Below are 21,224 nucleotides of genomic sequence, written 5' to 3' on the forward strand. Positions count from 1 at the left end.
TTATTATTATTATTCTTATCTAAATTTCACTGAGAATCCCCTGATTCTGCCACCAATTACCCCGGGGAGGAAAAGGCCTTCGAGTGGGCAGAGGCCAGAATCAGCCTTTTCCTCATTTCCCCTTCCTTGGGTGGGAGATTGACAACCTAGAGAGAAGTTTTGGAAAAAAAATGCAAGAAGCACCAGATAGTGAGGTTGGGTGCTGGGTCAGGAAAATGTATTTTGGGGGCTTCTTGGACATCACAGATCTCAGCCGATGCTCTGATGATCTGAGAATCGGAAACAAATTTACACCTGAAAATCAAAAGGGTTGAACTCAGCTTTTATCCTTTTCAGATGGTTTATGTCCATTTTATGGAAAGGCCTGGCCCTTCTGAAATTAAGAGGGATTCCAGAATTCTCAGGGAGAAGGGCAGAATTGGGCCAAGGAATGAGAGATACTGTTTATTCTTAGGACCAAATTCTCTGAAGTCTTCTGAAAACCTCACAGATTTTATCAAGCAATCAATGGTATTTATTGAGTGCTTACTATGTGCAGAGCACTGTACTAAAGCACTTGGAAGAGGGTGCTCTGACAGAGTTGGTAGACATGGTTCCCTGTCTAAAATCAGTTATTAAAACCAACCTCAATTCCAAGGACGAACATACAAAACCACTATCACTCCATCTCATATAAATGTGCTTTATTGCAGATAAGTTATATTATTTACATGCTGCAGAATATCACGACATAATTCTACCAAATATTTCCTGGTGGATGCTGTAGCTTGCCAGATAATAGTCTTAGAAGAACCACAGAATAAAGTGAATAGACTTACAGCTTTAGTTACTCTACAACTCTCAGTAGCTAAAATGTTAGAAGTCAAAGGCAGTGTTTTCTCAGTCTTACCTGTCATTGCTTGCATGCAGAAACCTAAAGAGCAAATATAAAAAGTACTGTCGGTTTTCAGATCTATACTGCCACCAAAAGTTACAATGGGTTGAGTACTTATTCAGACCTTAAAGCATTTCATTCTTGCATAAAGTATACAAGTCTATTAAGATCAGTATAAATCTATTTATAAACGTTGGTTTAGAAACAAAGGAGGGATGCAGTCTGCACATGCACTGAATAAGGACAACCTAGCAAATGTTTGTGACCTGCTTTATTGAGTTTCTGATTTCTAGTGGATATGTTTGAAAACACGTTTAATTCTAAAACTGCACGACTCTTGGCTTAAAGTCACGGCTGTGAAACTCCAAGAAGGATGACTAAGCAATCTCATTGCTATATGCTGGTGGGGCATGACCTAAGGAACATAGGAAATCACTGAAATGTAACTCACTATTGCTTTCTTGAACTTAGGTTTCTAGCAGGACCATCACAGAACACAGTGAACATTCAGTCCTAACCATGCCAGACAAACATGGGATGATTAACAGGGTCTGCAAATGACAGTGCTAATGACCAGATATTCCTTAAATATAGTCTTCTAAAATCCCCATGTAGACGGGGCTTGGCTGGCAAAATTAAAGTAAGGAGGGGGAAAAACATCAAGGGAACACAAAAATAGATTCTCTTCATTTTTCCTTGATCTTCTCCCACCCCAACCTGAGAAAAACAACTAGCAGGCATCATGTTCTGTAGACACATGAGCAAAGTAGGCACATAGACAATATGGAGGTACTTCACTGTGAACTGACTCTTGAGAAACAGGCAGGGGTTAGCTGGGTGAGGGAGTGGGAAAATGTTCAGTTAAATCCTTAGAGTATTTTTCAAGCACCAAACAGAATCCTGTCTCCCCAGCTTCTATCCCCATGCAGTCATTCTTGAATTTTGTACATTTCCTTTCACCTCCCAATATATCGTGAAGAGAACGAGAATCACCAAGACCCAGCAGACCTTTGTTGACTGCGGTTTTCCAGGGATTTTACATTTCCCTAATAGCCTTACATTATCAAGTCGCATGGCATTTAGTCACGATGAAGTGGTCAACACAGTCACATCAGTAGTGATAAACCTCTTGGCTGCTCAGAGATTTCAATTTTTTGTTTTTGTTTTAAATGTATTTGTTAAGCGCTTACTATGTGCCAAGCACTGTACTAAGCGCTAGGGTAGATACAAGCTAATGTTATTCTTCCACTTCCATCAGAGTCCACGGGAAAACATTTTCCATTACAAAAATCTGTTTGTCTAGTGTTCGATCTTAACAAACAAGACCTTGAGTTTCAGGTCTAAGCCTTGTGGAAGAGAGCAACACTCAGGATACAGATTACTGTGTGTGCTTTAGAATTGCAAAGAATAGATACTATCCTGGTAAGAATTAAACGTACGGTACACATTTGCAAATCTAATGCTCCATCTGCTGAGTTGCCCCCCTAAGCTGTAGTAAGGAGAAGATCTGGAGTAGTGAATTCAAGTTGTGGTGAACATTCAGTAATGCACACTATGTCCCCATTGTTCATAGGTGCTTCTAAAAAAAATAATCACTTGAATGTACTCTCCAAGCTCCCCTTCCTCTACTGACTTTGAAAGGCTAATTCTCTGCGTAGGCCGTACAGCTGTGGTCTAATAATATCTATATCATTTCCTGGAGGCGTCCATTTCTAAAGAAGAGTAATCACAGTATATTTTTCTCACCTTTAACCTGTTCCTTTAGGAAACTCTTTGAAGGATGAAATACTGAGAAACATGAGGAGTCATGATAAAGCTGAAATCTTGGAAGTCCATGGAAGTATCTCGTTTGTAACAAACAATGGGTAAGTTGTCCCTGAACTTACCAAAACTGATAGCTAAGGAGGATGATGGAAATCTCCATTATTAATAAAGCCATGAGTGCGAACATAGAAGTGCAAAACAAGTAGCTTACCTTGTATAAAAACCCTGAATAATACAGTATCAAACTATAATTTTAAATAATAGAGAGGAAAATGAAAATTCACAATAGAAATCACAGCAGAAACCGAAGGACAGTCTCATACAAGCCATGGCTCCCAATGCCAATGAAAGCTTACCATAATTCAAGAAATCAACTGAAGGCTGGAGCAGGAATTTTGTAAATTGCAATAACAGTAGAGTATCTGCAGATTGCATAAATGTGTTGTTGTGTCACATAATATCAAAGTGATTTGCAAAAAATTATACAATCTGGAATGCTTTCATATGAGACACAACAGTGTACTTAAACATACATTTATAATAAAATGAGAGCAATCATTAATAGAAAATGTATTTTTGGGATGCATTAAGTTAGCAGTGCTATCAAGGTTAAATAATGAAAGTGAAAAGTCTTCAGTCAACTGCTCCTCGACTTTTTTTTTTTTTAACACTTCCAGCCCACTCTGTGCCATCTACATTTTTGCCTCCTTTAGGCTCTTCAAATCCCAAGGGTAAATGCCAATCAGGGGGTGGCTTCCAGGGTCATTTCCTTTTAGAAATCACTGAGCTCGCTGAAATATTCTCTTGTTTCTAAATGGGGAAATCGCTCGGTCGAGTCCACGATCCTCCTTGGGAGCACAGCTCGCTCATTGAATATGGCCACCCCGATCCTTCCCCCACCCCCGGTTCTCCCTGATTGACCAATTTTCCCTTAGAATTTCTGTCAACTTCTGGCTTGATTCTGGCTTCCCATCTTCCTCCTTGAACCTTCTCTTCTCCGTCTCTTCCCTTCCCGCTGACGCTACATTTCCAAAGTGTCTGGCGCCTCTCATTTCCGAGGTGTGGCTGTTTTATTTGCACTTAGAGTGGAGGTGGCAGGTAAAGCTACACTTCTTTCGGCATTTGGTAAATCGGGTGTCTCATACTCCCAGGGACAGACCTCAGCCCGTGACGTCAACGGCTGCTGAAAGTTATTACTGGGGCCCCAGGAGGCAGCTGGGCGTACAGTCCCCTCAAAGGAAGATGTGTTTCTTTTTTGGTCCCCTATTTTGTTGAGATTTTCTTGTTCTACCGGTGGCGCTACGGCTTTGGAGGGCAGTTCGTCGTATCCCCCGGCGCCCCCACTGGCTGCGTGGCGTTGGCCTGTCCGCTCGCCTGGAGCCGCAGGGAGAAGCGGAGGCTGACGATGCGATCGTTCCCTGTCCTCTTCAGAAACGTGCTGTCCTTGGCTCTCCCACGGACACACTTCGGACTTGTCTGTACTCTTGGGATTTGGCGGCTTGGGCGGGGCTCTCTCCTGGGGGAGGGGAGGCCGAATGGGCTCGGTTTCTGCAGCAGCAATGGACACGTGTTTTTGAATCCTGGGCTCGGAAGGCCCGGGACCCCGAGTCAGGTCGTACGCTTCCCACGGGCACACCTCCCCAGTGTCAGAGCTCTCTGCCGGCAGAGGTTGGCCTGTGCTCGGCTCGGTATTCGGAATGGAGGGGGAAGCCCTTTGCGGCTTCATGATCCCCGATTTCTGGGGCTTCGCAGGGTCCTCCACAAGGTTGGAGGTCTTCCAGGTGGAATCTGGATTCTCCGCCTGATCCATGCTGGCATATTTGCTGTTCGCTTCTTTCCCTGTAGCAGGAGATTTCTGGGATTTGGTACTGTCTTCCAGGCTCTGGGCCGGGGTTTTGCCGGCTAACCCCAGCGTTTTCTCCTTAGCGCTCGCGATCACGCTGAGCGATTTCTGTAGCATGGATGTTCTCGGGTGCATCGGTTTCTTGTCCAAGCTGAGATTGTGGGCACTCGCTGACTTGCACACCAAGGGGACAGATTCCATGGACACGGCTTCGGCGTCTTCGGTGCCCTTTTTGGCTAGTTTTTTACCAGTCAGGGACTCCAGCAAGGAGGTCTCTGTGCTCGTCGTTTCCTCGCTCTCCATCGTCACGCTGGTGGACTCTTCCGGTGGGTCCCTGACATGGTCGTATGTGCTGTGGGACTTTTTCAGGGAAAATACCTTGTTCTTCAAAGACTCCTCTTTCGGCTTGGCCGTCCCGCCCGAGGGTTCCTGAGGATTTTTCTTCAGGACGGCAGTGCTTTTGGTCCCGCTGTGCTCCAGCCCTTCCTTGTCCTCCTTGGAGCACTGCCTGCTGACCGTCTCTGGGATTTCCGTGATCCGTCTCATGATCGAGCGACCCAGGCCCTTTTTGGAACACCTCTTTTTCTGAAGATGAGGGTTGTTTGTGATCATCTTCTTCCTTTTGTAGATCTCTAGTTGGGCATATAATTTCTTCAGCTCATCCTAAAGGAGAATGTGAACAGAGTAAAGCCAGTCAGCTAGATCAGCTCTTTACATAACTTAGAATTCAGTGTACAAGAACACAGACAGCGCAAATGCGCCTTTCGACTTATTGGCCGCAGGCCTTTCTTTTTGCCTTCTGGATTTGTTTCTCCTACTTGAGTTTAGGTTGAAACCTGCTCTGAAAGGTAGAAGGAGTGCCCTCTCTTCATTACCAGACTTTCACAAGACCTTAGGACACCATTTTAGATCTGAGACTGGACCAGATCAAGGTTAGAGCATATTTTTGGACTCATCCCAAAACCCCTGGAGATATCATGAGGTCATTAGAAAGATGCCACCTTTGAATGCCGTAATGTAGAGATGCTGTATTGAGTGGTGCTGAGAGGTGTTTTTTTTTTCTTTTAATGGTATCTGTTAAGTGCTTACTGTGTGCCAGGCACCATACTAAGCACTGGGGTACATACAAGCTAATCAGGTTGAACCAAGTCCATGTCCCATGTCTTAATACCATTTATAGATGAGGTAACCGAGGCACAGAGAAGTTAAGTGACTTGCCCAAGGTCACACAGCAGACAGATGGTGGAACCAGTATAAGAACCCAGGTCCTTCTAATTCCCAGGCCCGTGCTCTATCCACTAACTCATGACATGCTTGGTAGTAATCAATGCAAATTGCTTTGCTAGCAATTATCTGTTGTGGTTCAGTTCTCTAGATTACAAACCCCTTGTGGGCAAAGGAACAAGTCTACCAACTGTGTTGTATTTTATACTCCCAAGCACTTAGTACAATGATCTGCACACAGTAAGCACTCAATGATTGACAGATTGATTGATTAATGCTCACTAAAGATTGATATTTCTCCAACCTGTACGGCTATGCAGTCCAGGGTGGCAGATTCTCTCCCAGTTGTATGACCTGTTATTTCCATAATCAAGAAGAAAGGAGAGAGAGCTGACTATGAAAGTTCTAGCTAGTGTCCTTCTGAAGAGACTATACCAGAGAATGTGTCCACTGTGAGTTACTGAAATCATAATGTGGCTTCAGTCCCAATCACTGGATGGCGGCTATGATCTCGGCAGCCCGATGGATACAGGAAAGGCACAAAGAGGGACATCCGATCCATTATACCGTGTTTACTGACCTTAAAAACGCTGTAGGCCCCATCACCAGAGTTCTGGAAATGATTAGTCAGATTCAGCTGTTCTGAGAAATGTGAGAAGCAGCATGGCCTATTGGAAAGAGCCCAGGCCTGGAAGTCAGAGGACCTGGGTTCTAATCCCAGCTCCATCACTTGCCTGCTGTGTGACTTTGGGAAATTTGCTTAACTTTTCTGTGCCTCCGTTTCCTCAACTGTAAAATAATAATGTTGGTATTTGTTAAGTGCTTACTACCTGCAGAGCACTGTTCTAAGCATGGGGGTAGATACAGGGGAATGAGGTTGTCCCACATGAGGCTCACAGTCTTCACCCCCATTTTACAGATGAGGGAACTGAGGCACAGAGAATAATAATAATAATAATGTTGGTATTTGTTAAGCGCTTACTATGTGCCGAGCACTGTTCTAAGCGCTGGGGTAGACATAGGGGAATCAGGTTGTCCCACGTGGGGCTCACAGTCTTAATCCCCATTTTACAGATGAGGGAACTGAGGCACAGAGAAGTGAAGTGACTTGCCCACAGTCACACAGCTGACAAGGGGCAGAGTTGGGATTCGAATCCATTACCTCTGACTCCCAAGCCCGGGCTCTTTCCACTGAGCCACGCTGCTTCTCTAATACCCACACTCTCTTCTACTTAGACTTTGAGCTCTTTGTGGGACAGAGACTGTGTCCAACCTGATTAACGTATCTACCCCAGTGCTTGGAAAAGTGCTTGGCACATAGTAAGTGCTTAACAAATACCCCTGAAAAAAATAAATTTACCGAGATGCTCAGGCTACTCTATGACAGGATGGTTGGTTGAGTTGGAGTTGACAGAACCCTCTCAGGGCCTTTCCCCATTATCAGAGTTGAGCAGGGTTGCAAGGTCAGTTTGGTGCAGTTCAACCTAGATTATGCTCCCAAATTTAAGGATGCAGTGAGAGATTTCCTGCCAAGTAGTGACTGATCGATTCACTGGGAAAGTCTTCTAGGTCATCAGGCCAAAAGCACCATCAAAGGTTTTTGTTGTTGTTATTTGGTATTTAAATGCTTACTATGTGCCAAGCACTATTCCAAGCACTGGGGTAAAAGGCAATCAGCTTGGACACAGTCCATGTCTCACGTAGGGCTCACAGTCTTAATCCTCATTTTGCAGATGAGGTAACTGAGGCACAGAGGCGTTAAGTGTCTTGCCCAAGGTCCCACGGAAGATAAGTAGCAGAGACGGGATGAAAACCCAGGTCCTTCTGTCTGAAGAAAATGGAAATCACGGACTAGCCTACATCGGGGACACCCTACACAATACTAAAGGTTGTCAATGGTAACAAAGAAGTTAAAGCAGTCAACGGAGTCTGGTAAGTCTGATGATATGATGCATAGATTTATAAAGAGATAGAAAACAGAATAAAAGGTCAGCATGGCCTTTGGAAGAATACAAGTGTGGGGCGACTAAGGCATCAAGCTAAACCCAAAATAATAATTGTATTTATTGAGCCCCTGTTGGGTATAATACACAGTATTCCAATACGCTGTACTAACCTCTTGGGAAGTACAGTAGGAGCAAGTGACACATGTCCCGCCTGCAAAGAACTTACACTCTACCGGAGTAGACAGACATAACAGTACAGAATAATCAGATAACTGAATGTACAATTGAATGCACAAACATTATAGATATGTGTTGAGGGTGAAGATGAGGAGGCATACAAGATGGGTTTATATGACTTGGAAAGCTGGGAATTACCCACAAACATGTATGTAGGCATGCATGCATGAATGTACGTACCTATATATGTCCTGTCCTCCCACCTCATTTTCAAGTGTCAGAACCAAGTGAGCCCTTTATAACTAGAGGAAACACACAAGCACACACACACTCTGATATAGGTGTGATGTTCACTGCATAGATGGGTTGGGTTTAAATGCTGAAATGAATAAGGTTTAGAATTACCCTGATATCTTCTGGGTCCAAACTGTGTTCACTCCAAGCTGAATTGATACTGCTGTTTAAGTAAGATCCCGATCGACCCATATCCAGTTCGTCTTCGTAGGCCTCAGTAGCAATATCATCTCTGGGGTTATTGCTTGAGTGGGAGAACTGAAACCAGTCATTAACATAAGAGGGTTGAAGTTAAACCAAAGTGAAGATGAACACTGGCCCAACATAAGCTCCTAGTATTACTCTGCTTCCTTCTATTCAGGTGACAGACAGTTGCTGAAAACCATGACAACTGCTCTTTAGTTTTGAATGTTTCTGTGTAATAGTCTGTTTTGTAGTGTTTTGCCATGGTTTTGCAATTCAGACAAAGGGCTGAGATTTTTAACCTTCGATTTACACCTGGGCACAGGTTATTGGCCTTGTACATGCAATGTGGATACAGTGTTGGTGATATGTCTCTTGATTGAGTTTCCTTGGCATCTTTAAAAAGGAATTTACTCCAGCAAAGAAGCAGCATGACCTAGTGGAAGGTGTGTGGGCCTGGGAGTCAGAGGACCTGGGTTTCTAATCCTAACTCTACCACTTGCCTGCTGTGCGATCTAGGGCAAATCATTTAACTTTTCTGCGCCTCACTCTCCTCATCTGAAAAATGGTGGTGAAATACCTGTTCTCTCTCCCCCTTAAGATCTGAGCCCCTTGGGGACAGAGACTTAACAAGCACTTAAATACCACACCTCTAATGAATGCAGTAACTATACCGGATGGTAACTGTTAAACAAAACGAGCCAGTTTCTCATCTCTGTGCTCAAGGCACAATCCTCCAGGCACTATCTGGGAGAAAGCTAGCCTTCCCAAATTATTTGTATTGGAAACTGGGCATTGGGCTACCAGACTGCAGCACTGAAAAGGACGGGGGCTGGATGTGAGAAGGAGTATGAAGAGAAGGACTATCGGCAAGATTCATTAAGGATTCTTCCCCACCGCAGGCTCATCAAAAGTCTAAAGCAAGTTACTTGTGCCCCTTTCATTCCCCACAGTGCAGAGGGTGAGGAGAAGTTGGCAGAAGGGTATGCACAGTGGAAAGGGATCCATAGGTGTGAGAAGCCACATGGCCTAGAGGAAAGAGCATGGGCCTGGGAATCAGAGGACCTGGCTCTAATCCCAGCTCCGCCACTTGTCTGTTGTGTGACCTTGGGCAAATCTCTTAACTTTTCTGTGCCCAATTTGTAAATTGGGAATAAATATTGAGTCCTAGGGAGGAGAGGGACTGTACCCAACCCAATCTTGTACCTACCCCAACACTTAGTACAGTGCCTGGCATAGAGTAACTTAACAAATACCATAATTTTTTTTTTTAATGGAGTGGAATCTTGAGTGCTCCTGATGAGTTTCAGGTAACTGTAGTGGGCTGGTGAGCCCCATGTGGCACAGAGACTGTGCCCAACCTCATTAACCTATATCTGTTCCAGTGCTTTAGTACAGAGCTTGACATATAGTCACTGTTTAACAAATACAACAATAATAATTAGCCTAGGTCAGCCGGTTGGTTCCTATTCTCAGCTTTGTCAATAGCTTTCTGTACGGTTTTTGGGGAAAGACATTTTACCTGCATAAATCTTAGCTTCTCCATCTAAAACATTGTTATTCTGGGCACTCTCTCATCAACTAGTTGAGCTACACAGGTAGACATTTCAAGTTAGCATCGAGATTATTTCTGTTCAACATCTGCTTGTGGGAATATGTGGATTTTTTTTCAGTTTTAAAATGATTTTAAAGCTTGGTAGGGATTTTTGAAAAGAAGAGGTCTTGAAGAATATCTGGTGTCTGTAGTTGAAAACTAATGAAAACGACATGAATCAGATCATGAATTATATAAAAAATAATACGTACCAAACAACAAAATATTTTCAAATACACAGGGGGCACAACTGAGGAATAGATACCAAAACTATTTCAGAAGCAACTTAGACCATGGCTGCTTTTGAAAAGCAGAATTTTACATTGTTTATTGGAAATTTAAAACTTCAACTCTAACAGAGAAAGACAATCTTGTGTTTATTCCAAATGGCTCATTTACTGGCTCCCAGAAACAAGTTAGAAGAATACCTTTGGGATCAAAAGTAGCCCAATGGTGACTGTCACAGTCAAATGAGTATGGGCAAAGAACAGCATCAGCATCCAATCCGACTGGAGAGTAGGGGCCAGGATGAATCTGAAAACACAATTGAGACAGTTAGGACCCCCAACATCCTTGGAAACTTTTTTCCCTGGAAATTAAATTGAAGGCATCTTTGTCCAATGCAAGGACAAGAGGCATTGTTCCTCCTTGAGGGGCAGAAGAATTTATATAAAGACTCCAAAGAGTGCAGAATAAACTCATGTTTGTAACTTTTGCATTACCAGTAGTATCAGCTATCTAGACAGAGGGGTACTTTTCCTATTCCCTGGGTTTCATGTCCAGGTTGCATCGACATTGTGGAGCCTGAACAAGAGAGAATTTAAAAACCCAGTATTCACACAATCTCTTGTCTCAGGACCTCCACCACTGAATTCACATTAGCCTATTTTCAGTTTGAAATGGATCCAAGCCCTCCTTTACTTCCAATATTCTCTCCAAAATGAAAGTCATTTGAAAACGCTAATGAGAACACATCAGAATGAGAGCTGGTGGTTATCTGAATGCTGTGATTCCCAAAGGTTTCCATTATAAGCAATGCAGTGGATGGGTGGATGGATAAACCACTGGCTCGCCTTTAGTTTGGTTTGAAAAAATTCCCATTTAAGGTCTCAAAACATTTTATTTTAACCAGGCTATCAAAAAACCAAATAAAACCAAAAAATCCAACATGATTTTTAGATCTGACTTTTCAAAGAAATGCATCAGGCAAAAATCATGCAGAAAGAGTCTCCATCTATTGCGACCTCCCCCAGTAGGACACTGGCTTGTGTGCCCTGTTGACATGCTATTCGTATTTCTGAGAGCTCATTGTTTTTGAAATTTCCGTCTCTGTCAACTGCTGTGGGTAACCCAGAAAACTGTTCATTAAAGAACCATTACCTTCTCCATGTATAAATCAGAAATTGATTTTGCACAGCTCAGGTCATCCTTATAATTTCCTTTCAAATTTCTATCCAAGAAGCAAGGTGGGTGAAAGAACTCTAGCTTTTTTCCAGTGGACTATTGGATTGGATAGTTCCCCAGTGACCCTATAAATTATTAGTGGCCGCACAATTCATACTTGTGGAACTGACTAGGATAGTACAATCGTGAAAGGGAGATAGGCCTGACTGAATCAAATAGGGAAGAAATGAGTTATAATATTTAGAACGTCCTTGTCCTATATTCATGAAAATGTTGGCAATAAATAATGATGAGGGAAAATATTTAAGAACCATAAAGTTAACGGTTAAAATTTTCCTGTAATGTGTTTTTTTTTACACTGGGTCATATTATATTTTTAGACTCAGTAGTTAAGAAAAATGAATGGTGTGATCTTTTCTGCATTTAGGGGTCTTGAAGACCATGTGAATGGCCCAGAAGAATAACATTTTATGTGTAAATTAACATTAGTTGACTATATTTTCATTTTTCCTCAATGCTTTATGAAGGAAATTGGACATAGTTTGATTTTGTTTGAGCATACCACTGACAGAGAGAGATGGGCATAAGAAAGCAAGACACTTCTGTTGAAAGACTTCACAGAAACTGCAGCATGACCACTTTGTTCAACCAGTGGAAAAATGTCAATCCCAATGCCCAGGCAGAAAAGCTGAATATAAACTAATCTCTTACTGGTGATGTATATAGGCTACAAAAACAATTCTAATATAGCATCTGTGGCTAAAATCACAGTCTTATAGATTTTCTTGAACAAAATGCCCTGTAACGTTGCTTGCTATTAAACTAAAACTCAGTGTCAGTGTCATATTGGAAGCATCATCAATGGGAAAAAAATATTCTTGATTAATCATTGTTTCCTTGCAGATTAGGAGTCATCACTAAAGCTCAGATTTTGATATGTCCAGGTAATGTTTACTATTCTTGGGTTTCTCATGTGTCACCCCTCTAGTTAAACTGTAAATGATTCCTGAAGATGGTTTCTCTCTTTGCATTTCTGCAACAAATACGGAGCATAATAAATAATTGAAACAGACTGACACTCCCAAATGTGTGATTAAAGAACACAAATGATCAGTCGATAAGGGGATATTCGGCCATCTTCGGATCCTGAATGATATGTTTTGGGTCTAGTTCCACAATGAGAAGGCAGAGTACAGAGGAGATCATACTGGAGTGTCTGTCCCAACTTGAATGCACAATTCTATTTTTTAATTACTCTACAAGGAAATGCACATGTAAATGGAGGTCAGAGATTCTATCCCCACCAAATAAAGATTTGGTCTTTTATTTTCAAAACACCTTCTAGACTGTAAGTTCACTGTGGGCTGGGAACATGTCTACCAACCCTATTGTATTGTACTCTCCCAAGTGCTTAGTACAGTGCTCTGCACACATTGAGCACTCAATAAATACCACTGAATAATCAAAGTAGATCCTCCTCAACCCTGAGGGACAGGGGCCATGTTTAATTCCCACCTATGTATCCTTTCCCAGTGTTTACTACAGTGCTCTGCGCACAGTAAGCACAATAAATACTATTACATCTACTAGAATAGGAAGGAACATATGCATGGTTTGGGGAAAATGTCAGTGTCCATTATGCTGGAAACAGTTTTTAATCTCACTTGGTCCCTGGGAGAGAAAACCCAGATGGAAGGAACAGATTTAACTTGTTTGGTAGCTCCTGCTCTTTGCTTTGGGATCTTAGGGAGTGTCTGGCGATTGTCTCTGTGAACAATTTATCTCTACTTGGGAAATAAAATCCCTGAAACTCATACAAAAAACCCAAAGGGCATGCTCAACTTTTGAAATAAGGGTTTTACCTTGCCTTAAACAAAAAAGAATCAGTACATGGTAACTTACTCATTTATGTTAACTAGTGCCTTAGTCTCCCTTTAGACTGACTTATGCTTCCATAACTCATAAGAAAACTTCCCTGTTGGACAGCAACTAATCCAGATGGATGAATTTCCATTTTATTTAGGGCTGAAGGAAGAGCTGCCTCATCCTTCCACGGCCTCCTCTCATTAGGCCCCGATGACTGGAGCGCGACACAAGGCTCGGAGGTCTGCTCCCCGAACCAATCTGTTCTTTTAATTTAGTCCTGTCAGCGGGAGAATGAGCCCCTGAGAGCTCTGGGCCTCATTCTGCCCAGGTCCGTCTGAGCACACTCAAATCCAAACAAAACAGTCTGTCTCAGCGACTCAGTAGTTTCTCCCTCAGGGTCATTCCGTGCTCCATTTACACCAAATGAAGGAGTGGCTCCTGCCAGGGGCCTGAGGAGAAGGGATGACCGCCTGACTTGGAGTTCACTGGAGGACGGGAGCCAGATAGGTGAAGGGAGTGGGAAATTGCCACTCGATGGCCATTCTTTATTAAATGGGTGCTCGGTGACTGGAGATTGAGGGGGCAATAAGGAGCAGGAGGTGCTAAGAAAGAAATCTCTCAAAGAGAACTCAGCCATAAAGACAGAAATCCAGGCAAGGGTCTGCCAGCTAGCCAGACACTGACCCCAAGTTTTAATGGTTTGGTGATTCATTCGGTCATATTTACTGAGTGCTTACTGCATGGAAAGCACTGTACTGAGCGCTTGGGAGAGTACAATATAGCAAGAAACAGACACATTCCCTGCCCACAACGAGCTTACAGTCTACAGGACGAATTCACATGTCCATAACAGCTCAGAGGGAAAAAAAATACCTGGCCCTTCTTCACAATGCGAGTTTTGTTTGAATTTGTCAGCCTTCCACTGTACCAAATTCATTCATTCTCTTAAGGATTATTTCACGTCCTTGGCAGAAAGGAGATTATACAAACCCCTTCTTATGAGAGAATTAGTGTGATCCACCGGACAGAGCACAGGCCTGAAAGTCAGGAGACCTGGGCTCTGATCCTGGCTCTGTCACTTGCCTGCTCTCTGACTGTAGGCAAGTCACAACTTCTCTGGGCCTCAGTTTCCTCATCTGTAAAATGGGGATGAAATAACTGTTTTCCCTTCTATTTAGACTGTGAGTCCCATGTGGGACACAAGGACTGTGTCCAATCTGCACATACTCTAACCTACCTTAGTGCTTAGTACAGTGGAAAGAGCACGGACTTTGGAATCAGGGGTCATGAGTTCGAATCCCAGCTCTGCCACTTGTCAGCTGTGTGACTGTGGGCAAGTCACTTCACTTCTCTGTGCCTCAGTTAGTTACCTCATCTGTAAAATGGGGATTTAGACTGTGAGCCCCACGTGGGACAACCTGATTCCCCTGTGTCTACCCCAGTGCTTAGAACAGTGCTCTGCACATAGTAAGCGCTTAACAAATACCAACATCATCATTACAGGGCTTGGCACATAATAAACAATAAAAAACACAATTGTTATCATTATTGATTTTTTAGGTACTAATTCTACTAGGGGTTTATTATCTTGCGAGTGCAGTCAGTTCTCCTATAATACATTTTTCATTATGTGGCTTGGATTGAAGGCTATTGAGGAATTAAGGAATGTTTTTCCAACAATACACATCAGTCTGGAGAGCATATGAAAGAAGTGGCTGCATGTATATATGTGATAATAATAATAATTGGCATCTGTTAATTTACTATGTGCCAAGAACTGTTCTAAGCATTGGGGTAGATTCTAGTTAATCAAGTTGGACACAGTCCTTGTCCCACATGGGGCTCATACTCTTATCCCTATTTTACAGATTAGGTAACTGAGGCACAGAGAAGTTAAGTGAGTTGCCCAAGGTCACACAGCAGGCATGTGGTGAAGCTGGGATTAGAACCTAGGTCCTTCTGACTCCCAAGCCCGTGATCTATCCACTAAGCCCTGCTGATTCTTTGTCGATCAATCAAGGTGTAAGTTCTGCTAGCCTGTAAACTTCTTGAGGGCAAGGATTATATCTACCTATTCTGTTGTTCTCTCTTGAGAGTTATTCCAGTCCTCTGCTTACCGTAAGCACTCGATAAATATCTTGGATTGATTATTATGGCACAAGATTTCCTTTATGTGTGGTAGGAGAACTGAGAATACATATCTTCTTTTCTTAACCCATTCTTCGCATAGTCAATCATATTGATTGAATACTTACTGTGTGCAGAGCACTTGGGAGAGTACAATATAACAACAGAACAGACACATTCCCTGCCCACAATGAGTAACCAGTGCAGCAATGGATTAAAAACTAATGATAATTACAGGTTTTGGTAAACACTGACTGTATGCCAAGCACTGTACTGAGCACTGGGGTAGATGCAAGATAATCAGATTAGATACGGTCCCATGAGGCTCAGAGTCTAAGGGGGTGAGAGGAAGGGTATTTATTCCCCATATTACAGATGGGAAAACTGAGGCACAGAGAAACTGAGTAACTTGTCCAAGGTCACACAGCAGGCAAGTGGTAAAGCTGGGATTAAGAAAGTGGGTCCTCTGACTCCCGGATCTGTGCTCTTTCCGCTAGGCCATACTGTTTTCCCAATGGACCAGTACACTCCGAACTCCCTTTAAACTCAACTGAAGCTTTCTTTAATGGGGTTACCCAGACCACCTTTCACAGAATCATGATAAACTGAGTCAGAACACTATACCTGGCACCTACACCCCTCCCCACAGCAGCCCATCCATTCCTTAGCAAATCAGTACTCAACCTGCCGCTCTCTTTCATATCACACAGAATTCACACAAGCCATTGTGTCAAATTGTCAAGATTTTGGCTGTACAAACCCATGTGCTGTTCATGAGGCAAAACAGACAACGGTTTGGTTGCCTCTGCCTCACAACAGAAATGTATGTCTCTTTGCATAGTTGACTTGAGTGGTTTTGTGAATCCAGATTCCACTCAAGGACTTCCCCTTCCTTTTCTCATCATTTTGTGATTACCTCATGAAAACTCCCCAAACAGGAAAAGGGTGGAATGCACCACCGCAGATGGCTTAGATTTGAATACCTGAATTTCAGTTTGGATCTGACAGCCAAGAGAAAATGAAGAATGGGCAGTTTCATCAAAGCCTGAGGGAAAGCTGCACTCATAAGTTTTAAGGAGAATAACTGGGGATCCTTTTCCAGGAACGTACTTTCATTGGGAACTGGAAACAAATGGCAGAAAAGACTCTCCCCCTCTCCCCCGCCCCAAACCCCAGACTCCCCCGTAACTCCCCGGTATTAACCAAGTGCAAATAGGCCTTCAGGGTCAGAGTCATTGATGACATCCATTTCTTTTTCTGTGGAAAAAAGTTTTACAACTGAAGTGCATTTATATTTGCACCATAACATCCTTCTTACATCCTTGCATGAGGCAGTCTATCCAATTTGTCCATTTAAATTAAACCAAAATACATTTGAAATATAGAACAGTCAATTACTAAATCTACAGATCACTTGCCTAATTGTATGGAATATAGCAGAGATAATGAGCTCATTGTGAACTGCAACAGCCATATAACGTGGCTCATGAAATGCTGAAGGGACTGTCCGCACTGCATAGCAGAGATAAACACCCCACAAGAGGAATAAAAATTCAGCTGCGAGAAGAACAAAAAGAAATAATTTTCCATTAGTTTTACAGATGAAGAACAAAAGCAAAGTTGAGGTTCTTTAGCACACATTTTAAGGGAGCACATATATACCGATAGACACACAGATGACAATACACAATAGTTTCATTTGCATGCTTCTGAACAGCAGACCTGGACCCGTCAGGCATTCACTTTCAGCTGCTAGTCAGTGAACATTAGATTTTTCAAATGCAAACATTTGCCTCTGTTTAAGTGCTTCTGAACCTGCAGATTTTAGGAAAAAATTCTTCCTACTGCCCATTTCCATAGGTGCGTTCATTTAGTTGTGCACCCTGAATTAATTTGCCATTTCTCTGAATGCAGCAGTTAAAGTTCTTCTTAGAGCACCCGATCCCCAGGGGAAGAGATCAGTAAGGCAATGGTAAGGCTTATTTTCAAAGGCTTGCAACCTGGAAATGACACAACTTTCGGGAGAATTAAGCTGTTTCTGGAGCTTTCAGGTAGGCATGCAGGAAGACTGACTTCCTATCAGGGTTAGGGTTAAGGTAAAAGGTGTCCGTATTTGTGATGGAAAATATCACAGATGGGTAAGGAACAGTGCCCCTTTTCAAGCAGGAAGCAGTTTCAGAAGATCCTGAAAGGCCCTAGCAAAATTCCGAGTGTGCCTATAAGCAGTCATATTTAACCAGGATATTGTAAGAGAATCATTCGATCAATCCATCAGTAATATTTTTTGAGCACTTACTGTGTGCAGAACACTGTCCTAAGCACTTGGGAGGGTACAACAGAGTTGGTTTAAGTATTTCCTGTCCACAAGGAACTTATAGTCTAGCGGAGGAGAAGTCTGGTAGAGGTTCACCTGGGACACACACAAGGGGAACAGATTTTGGGGAGCTCAAAGTAGGATAGGAAGAAGGTACAGGGCCTGGAGTTGAGGAGAGAGAAAGAGAGGAGCAGCATGGCTTAGTGGAACGAGCACAGGGATGGGATTCAAAAGACCTGGGTTCTAATCCTGGTTCCACCAGTTGTCCGCTGTGTGACCTTGGTTAAGTCACTTACCTTCTCAGTTACCTCATATGTAAAATGGGGATTAAGACTGTGACCCCCATGTGGAACATGGACTGTGTCCGATTTGATTATCTATCCCAGAGCCTAATGCAGTAGGTGGAATATAGTAAGTGCTTAACAAATACCAGCATGACCCCTCCCTTTGGCACACATCTCAGTCAAAGCACTTTTTATCCTTTCGGGTTTCTAGGACCTTACGAGGAGAGAGAGGACAGACAGATAGCCCTGATTCTTCAGGCCCCTGGCTCTTCATTAACCAGAATTATCGATTCACCAGTGTCTTCCTTCTCTAGCATGCCAGCTACAAGAATTTTAACTGGATTTGCTTTTCTGTTGCGGAGAATCATTTCAAAGGCTTGACAAAATATGGTCTCATAACAACTAAGTACAACATTAAAATCATTTCATTAGCAATCCCAAACAAGATCAATTGTAGTTGAGGAACAATTTATTATTCAAAGTGCCAATTAGATGGACTAAATGTAAAATGGAAAAGTTGCGCTTGATTAAAAAAAATCAGTTTTATGTAATTAACTTCAGACTCACACAGCAATTTGTAAAGAAAATATGCAGATGTTGCCCCATTTTGCAGTATTATTGTGTAGGAGTTGAAATATGTCTCGTACTTCTGTTTAAAAAATAATGATTTCAACATTTTTGCAATTTAATGATCATGAAGGACAGTATGATACAGTTAAAATGGGAATGTATTTATGTTTAAAGGACCAAATTAGGACTTGGGAAAATCTTCATCAGAGTATTTTGTTTTCAGTGTAAAAAAGCACTTGACTAGGTTAAAAAAATAACCCCTCTAGTATTGCTTTCAAGTCAGTGAGTTCCAAGAAAAGCACCGCAAGTCATCTTTAGAGTCCACTGTCAGCCAAAATTTATGAGAATTAAAATCGATTTTTAAATGACCCCAAAAAGATATACCAAGACCATTATCACGGCTACTACCATCCCAGCCAAGGCTAGAGAAATGTCAGCTATCAAATCAAAATAAGAATATCTTTCACAACTCCTCTCCAGGTAGCTATGGCATTCATTAAGCACTTCTTATGTCCCAAGCACTTTGTCAGGTACAAGAAAATCTGGTGGCTGCACCACCGGGAGGAGCACGGGCCTGGGAGTCAGAAGACCCACTTACCTGCTGTGTGGCTTTGGGCAAGCCACTTGATTTCTCATCTGTAAAATGGGGATTAAGTACCTGTTCTCCTTCTTATTTAGATGGTGAGTCTCGTGTAGCACAGAGGTTGTGTCTGACCTGATTCTCTTTTATCTTCCACAGTGATTGGCACATAGTAAGCATTTAACAAACACCACAGTCATTACTGTTATTATTATTACACGGTGCTTACAATCTAAGAGGTATGGATAGTAGTTCCGCATTTTACAGTTGTAGAAACTGAGGCACAAAGAGGTTAAGTGACTTGTCCAAGGTCATGCAGCAGACCAGTGATAGAGGTCAGAGTGGGTCTCCAGACTCTCAGCCCCATGCTCTTTCCACTAGGTCACATTGCCTCCACTTTGCCAGTCCACTCCGACCCTACTGCCTCCCTTTCCCACATTCACACTTTCAGACAGATCCACCCAAAATTGCGGTCAGGGCGCAGTCACACAGAAGCAAGTGGAAGAGGGAAGAAGCAGTGGCAGCCAACTGCTGGGTCTGCTATCACTATCTTCCCACCCTCTTCCTGCTCATGGCTGGAGCCAGTGGTTTGTCCATCCTTGGGGCTGGCAGAGGTCAGAAGCAGCAGCAGGGGCTCCGTAGAGCTTGCAGTTGTTTGCTTCCCTGCTGCCTGACATGGCACCCCGGGGCCTAATCTGGAACGCCTGCATTTCAGGCCTGTGACTGAGAGCCCACAAGTGAGAAGCCAAGCCCTGTGCCAGAGGCCAGATGGTAACTCTGCTGCTCAACTCAACCCCAGGGGGAGGGAGAGAAGAGAGAGTCGGAGTGTGGCAGAGCCCAGCAACGCTCAGAGGATCCTAAGATTACATTCATTATTAACCTAGCATTTTGTGGTATTTTTTAATGGTATTCATTCAGTGCCTACTGCCTGTCAAACTCTGTTCTAAGTGCTGGGGTACAGACCCGCTAATCAGGTTGGATACAGTTTTATGTCGACGGCTCGATGTAATTATAAAACACAACAAAGATGGCTTTGAAAATGTTTACTGATGGGTCGGCATTGGGTAGAGTGACCAGAGACATCTTGGACGAGGTAGGACTGGCCCAGCTGAAACAACCCACTCTGGTCTGTGCCACTGCCCAGATGCCTTGGGGGAAGGGTGACAGTGGCAGAGAGAGAATTTCCCTCTCACCCTTCCTTTTCCTTCTTTCTTCTATTTATCTCCACGATCAAGCTTACTTATTCTATTGTACTCACCCAAGCACTTAGTACAGAGCTCTGCACACGGTAAGTGTTCAGTAAATGCCCTTGCTTGATTGATTGATGTCTTTGTCCCCCTCCTTCCGTCTCCCCTGCCCCTGTCCCAGGTTGATCCCCTCAGGCTAAGCCTTCCTGTCTCTGGTGACCAGATTTCTGGTAAAAGGACCAAGGCCTTAACTAGGGCTCATTCAACCCCTCCAACTGCTTCCAACAAAACACTATATAATAATGATGGTATTTGTTAAGCGCTTACTATGTGTCAAGCACTGTTCTTCTTTTCCCTTGCTATGGAAATGAAGAGGAACTCAAAGAAGTATGTAATAGAGAATTCAGCTGCCGCACATTGATGCATTGCTAGAAAGGCAGAAAAGCACCTATACACAGCACCTATGTACACTTTATATAGTCACATTGAGTTATTTCATCGGATACATACGTACTGTTTCCTGCTATACTGCTCTGCCTCCTGCTCCCACTCTCTGTAAAGAATGTTTGTCTGTCCGTCTACCCTATTAGATAGCACACTCCTGGAGAGCAGTGATCATCTGTCTTGTTTCTGCTGTGCTTCTCCCAACCACTTAGGACAGCGCTTCACCATCAATAAATATTATTGATGATGATGAAAATCAAGTCACAAGATGGCCTAAACCTGCTTCGACAGGCACACGCAGTCAGGACAGGGATTGCCCAAAGGATTCACAGAGATCAGGACGTCAAGAGTCAGGCTAAAAAACAGAGGTAGTTCCCGAATTGGGCAAATATATTAATGCAGCAAGGATCTACCCTTTAAGTGCAAATCATACGGCAGGGTGTGTCTGTGACACATTGGTCTTTTATGCCAAATTTCCAGTCATGGATAGGATCCTGCCATCAGTAACATCTTCAAAAATGAAGGGAATGGCTCCTACAGATATGCATG

At 43.0% G+C, this 21,224-nt stretch overlaps 1 protein-coding gene across 1 annotated transcript in view; it reads right to left on the bottom strand.

Moving 5' to 3' along the window:
* Window positions 1–666: 666 nt before the first annotated feature.
* GPR158 (G protein-coupled receptor 158) overlaps window positions 667–21,224 on the bottom strand; it is a 192,778-nt gene continuing 172,220 nt past the window's right edge. Inside the window, exons 9-12 of the mRNA XM_029078136.2 lie at window positions 16,715–16,853; window positions 10,328–10,433; window positions 8,234–8,380; window positions 667–5,144 (exon numbers count right to left, since the gene is read on the bottom strand). Coding sequence (XP_028933969.1) covers window positions 3,687–5,144; window positions 8,234–8,380; window positions 10,328–10,433; window positions 16,715–16,853 — 1,850 coding nt within the window. The 3' untranslated portion in view covers window positions 667–3,686. The remainder of the gene's footprint in view (window positions 5,145–8,233; window positions 8,381–10,327; window positions 10,434–16,714; window positions 16,854–21,224) is intronic.

Source organism: Ornithorhynchus anatinus, chromosome 13, assembly GCF_004115215.2.
Source record: "Ornithorhynchus anatinus isolate Pmale09 chromosome 13, mOrnAna1.pri.v4, whole genome shotgun sequence".
NCBI classification, from domain to species: domain Eukaryota; kingdom Metazoa; phylum Chordata; class Mammalia; order Monotremata; family Ornithorhynchidae; genus Ornithorhynchus; species Ornithorhynchus anatinus.